Source organism: Vespa crabro, chromosome 11 (assembly GCF_910589235.1).
Source record: "Vespa crabro chromosome 11, iyVesCrab1.2, whole genome shotgun sequence".
NCBI classification, from domain to species: Eukaryota; Metazoa; Arthropoda; class Insecta; order Hymenoptera; family Vespidae; genus Vespa; species Vespa crabro.
Genome location: NC_060965.1, coordinates 1402501 through 1407500, shown reverse-complemented (window position 1 = coordinate 1407500; position 5000 = coordinate 1402501). Strand labels below are relative to the sequence as shown.

The 5000-nt window shown below is 30.6% G+C and overlaps 1 protein-coding gene across 2 annotated transcripts in view; it reads right to left on the bottom strand.

Moving 5' to 3' along the window:
- The window catches only part of LOC124427832 (zinc transporter ZIP11), a 47929-nt gene that overhangs the window by 7284 nt on the left and 35645 nt on the right, over window positions 1–5000 (bottom strand). For both annotated transcript variants that reach the window (XM_046971185.1, XM_046971186.1), the window contains exon 5: window positions 4021–4278. In XM_046971185.1, coding sequence (XP_046827141.1) covers window positions 4021–4278 — 258 coding nt within the window. The remainder of the gene's footprint in view (window positions 1–4020; window positions 4279–5000) is intronic.

Below are 5000 nucleotides of genomic sequence, written 5' to 3'. Positions count from 1 at the left end.
AAACTAGCGGCTCTTTTGGTATATACACTGGCAAAGACGGTTAGATCGCACGCGAAATACAAAAGAAGCCAATTATAATGACAATGCTCGTACGGTTTAGGCCGACGGCCTGGGCCTGGGAAAGAAATTCGCTCTGCACGTCCGTTTTAACACGTTCACGAAAGAGTGAGAAAGAGATAGAATGAGAAAGAGGGCCAGAAGAGTCAGGAGGGATGGATGGAGGGATGGAGGGAGGGAGGGAAGAGAGAAAGAGAAAGAGAGAGAGAGAGAGAGAGAGAAAGATGAAGTCGACTCCAGCTAACTACGGCACTGCCGTCACGCGCCATTGTACCGTAATCGTTCTCGAATAGAACGAACGAAATGTTGCGCGAGTAAAGTAAGTACTTACTTGCATTAATGCTTGGCTTGGCTTGGCTTGGCTTGGCTTGGCTTAGCTTGGCTTGACTCGACTTGGCTTGGCTTGGCTTGACTTGACTTGGCTTGCTTACTTACTTGCTTTGGTTTGATTGATTGATTGATTGCTTAAGTTACTTATGCACCTTTTTTTTTTTCTTTTTCTTTACTTTTATACGAGTAAATCTTTCGACGATTTCTTCATTTCTTTTTCCTTTTTTATCCCTTTTCTCTATCTTTTTTTATTCGTTCGTTCGTCTATTCCTTCTCTATATTATCCATTCTTTAATCGTTGATTTATAAAATACGTCTATTGTCTTGCTTCTTTTTTTCTTTTCTTGTTTTTTTTTTTTTTTTTTTTTTTTTTTTGTTTTTTTTTTCATCATTTTGCGTCCAATATATCGCAATGTAAAATCCATCGAGCACGTCTTTTTTCTTTTCTTTTTTTTTGGGGGGTAGGGAGGGAGGTGTGGGGGAACAATTTTTCTAACGCATTTGAAATCTTTTTCTTTTATATTCTTTCTTTTTTTCTTTTCTTTTTCTTTTCTGCTATGAAATCATTCGGAAAAAAATTATATATATGTGCGTGCGTGTGTGTGTGTGTGTGTGTATATATATATATATATATAATTTCTAGGATGAAAGAATTTATTTTTTGAAGTGAAATGATTCTATAGAAAAAAAAAAAAAAAGAAAGAAAAAAAAAAGAAAAGAACTAATTCATATATAACATAAAATTGTTTCATAAGAAAATTCTCCTTTATTTCTTTTTTCTTTTTTTTCTCTTGTTTTTTCTTTTTTTCTTTCGTAACAAAATGATTCTAAAAAAAGGAAAAAAAAGTTATACGAGTATACGATAAGGTGTATATAAAATGATATATATAAAAGTTATAGGTATATAAAATTCCCGACGCGAAGGAAAATTTTTTTCCTCGACGAAACGATTCCAAAAAAAAAAAAAAAGAGAAAGAAAAGAAAAGAAACAAAATAAAAAACAAGATAAAAAATAAATTACACATATAATAAAATTGCCGGAATGGAAGAATGGTCTCATCGTCATCTTTATTCTCGTCCTAATAGGCAAGACTTTATTTTTTTTTTTTTTTTTTTTTCCATTGATCTCGACTATATTAATAATATCGAGAAAATTTAATCGCACGAATAATATATTTCTCTTTTTGGACAATGCCATGTCGTAAATATTTCGTAGGAATTATTTATTCACATTTAAAACGATATTTATTACGTATTTGTGTATTTACGTAACTACAATATTTTACGCGTAAATTAGTTTTAGAAGTAAAATTAAATAATTGAATTTTCTTTGAAAATCAAACGACGTACAACACGCAAATATCGCAAATTTCAAAATCGATTAATAAAAATGGCACCCATCGCGAAAAACGTTCAACGATAGTTTTTTCTCTCTTTCTTTTTTTCCTTTTTTCTTTTTTCTTTTTCTTTTTTACTTTTCTTTTTTTTTTTTTTTCTTTTTTGGTTGAACGCACCTAACCGACAAAAATCGATATGACATTCTATTCGATATCTCGTTGGAAGTCGTTACTCTTTAACTTCATTCTCGTTCTCTTTCGAGAAATCATAAAAACAAAAAAAAAAAAAAAGAAAGGAAAAAACAAAGAAAGGAATAAAAAGAAAATCATTTTAAATTACTAATGAAGCTTAAGGCATACTGATCGATCGGAACATACGCATATGGAATTGATTCAAATGATATTTAATGTATCATCTCTGTGTATCTATTCGAACAACCCTCTCTCTCTCTCCTTTTCTTTCTCTTTCAATAATGTTTTTCGATTATATTTAAAAATTTCTTTTAATATATAAATTGATTTTGATCATTAGAATCACATAAATAGAACACAGTATATTAAATTCGTACGATTAAATATAATATAATATATCGATGAATTTCGTTAATTGAAATATTAAAATGAGACAAATGAGACAATTTATAAAATTTATAAATTTATAAATTAAATTATTAAAATAGAAAACATATATGCGTATGTTCATTTATATTTAAAAATTTCGATTAAATATAATCAATCGAATTATAACAAAATCATCGTATAAATTAATTTAAACGATATAATTAAAATATTAAATATTGCCAATTGAATTATAATAAAATCATCGTATAAATTAATCTACGATATAATTAAAAAAAAAAAAAAAAATAATAGATCAATTTTGTCAAATCAAATTGATATCTGACAAATTTTATTGATCGTATCGATCAAAATTAAATTACATTTTATAATTGAAACAATCGTCGTTCAATCGTGGACGATCGTTTCGAATTTTCTGAAAGAAAATGTAAAAAAGAAAATGTAAAAGAAATTGCGAGAGAGAGAGAGAGAGAGAGAGAGAAAGAGAGAGAGAAAGAGAGAGAGAAAGAGAGAAGGGTGTGCGATCTCTCTCCTTCCTTCCTCCCTTTCCCTATTTCTTCTCGGGGGGGAAAAATAAAAAAAAATAAAAAAAAAAAAAAAAAAAAGAAAGAAAACAAAAATAGGTTTCGATGTATTGTATCGGTGGGAAAAGCTTCTTCCGCCCTTCTGACTCTATGCTCGGTCTCGTATTCTAATTCATAGTGAATGGACACCGGAGGAGGGTGAAACGTGAGACGGAAATAGGTGCAAGTGCAACGCGGTACTTCTGGTAGCACCGGACGATGGTTAACAGACAATAAAAAAGAGAGAAACAGATAGATAGACAGACAGATAGACAAAGAGAGAGAGAGAGAGAGTGAGAGAGGAGGGGGTATATAAAAGGGGGCGAGTTTAGGGTTGACAAGAGTAAAAGAAAACTGGACCCAGTCGAGGGAACGAGTTATATCGACCTTTTTCAAAATGCGAACCCTCCTTGTCATCTACGAAACGATTTTTCTTTTTCTTTTTCCATTTTTTTTTTCTTTTTCATTTTTTTCTTTTCTTTCTTCTCTTCTAAACCCTCCTCCCCCCCCCCGCCCCGCTCCCCAATCCAACTAACATCCCCCTTTAACGGATCCCTGATCCCATTGGAACATACAACCGTCTCGATTTGTAATCATTGATTTTATTTACGAGTACGATATATGAGATTATAATTGACGATCAAATGAAAATCAATGATAATAAATAAATAGAATGTATAAATGTAGAAGAATTATTTGGACGATGTAAGAAAGTTTAAATGGAAAAGAAAAAAAAAAAAAAAAAAAAGAAGAAAAAAGAGAAATAACGAAGGTGAAAATTATTTTTGGATATTTAATCAATCGATTTAATTAATTAATTGATTGATCAATTGAAAATGAATAAGAGAGAGAGAGAGAGAAAGAGAGAGAGAGAAAGAGAGAGAGAACAAAAAAGGTAAGATATACTGAAGGAAAAATGAAAATGATTCTTCGAAAAATACGAACCTTTAAGTCGTTCGTTCCAAAGTAAGGGAAAAAAAGAAATCATGAATTATCCTTGCAATTGATTAATTAAAAAATAAATGGATAAACGACGTACGAAGTGTAGGGAAACGAAAAAAAAAAAAAGAAAGAAAAAAACGAAAAAAAAAAAAAAGAAAACAAAAAAAAAATAATAAAAGTAAAAACTCAACTGATATAAAATAACAACGAACCTTTCGTGGGCTTCCGGAATGATGTCGTCAATGACAACATAGATCATGGCTCCTGCGGCGAAGGCCAGTGCATAGGGTAAAGCAGGTGCCGCTAATGTCACCCCCGCAGCGCCAAGGACACCGGCGATCGGTTCTACCATACCAGAAAGCTGCCCGTACCAGAAACTCTTCAGGGTGCTGATACCTGCCGCCTGAAGAGGTAACGAAACTGCCAAGCCCTCTGGAAAATTTTGAATCCCAATTCCGATTGCTAGGTTCCTGCAATAAAAAGATAAAGGGAATTATTGGATGGGAATTAAAAAGATATATAAAATATATATGTATATATATATATATATATACATAAAAATTATATATATATATATAAACGCATTTAATATTTTCAAGGATCGTCTAACTTAATCGAATTAACAGGATGGTCTAATTTAAAAGAAAAAAAATAAAGAAATAAATAAAATCCGATCGATCGCTTTCTCCTACGTGATTATTAATATTATTAATATTATTATTATTGTTATTTTAATTTTTTATTATAGAGCACGAGACTTTGTCAAAAGTTTTCAGATTGGTTTTTTTCTCTCTCTTATTTTTTTTTTTACACCGATTACTTGTTTCCTTTCTTTCGAGATTATTTTGTTCGCTGATCTTTTTTCTTTCTCCTTTTTTCTCTCTCTTTTTTTCCTTTTTTTTTCGTTTTTTTTTTCTTTTTTTTTTTTTTTTAATTGCAAAGCTACAAGAAGCCTTCGGTTCCGTTTGACGTTCCTTTTTAATCCTCACTGTATATCTAATGTCATAAAATATTCAATTCATATAAGATTTCAATTAAATTACCGTTAAAAAATACTAATACGATCGTATTTCTCGACTTTATCATCTATCCATCGAGAAATTATTATCATTTCGATATTTACATGACGTAGATGTATGTAAATGATGTTGTACATAAAAGTGGTATATATTTAAAACAAATTTATCGTTCG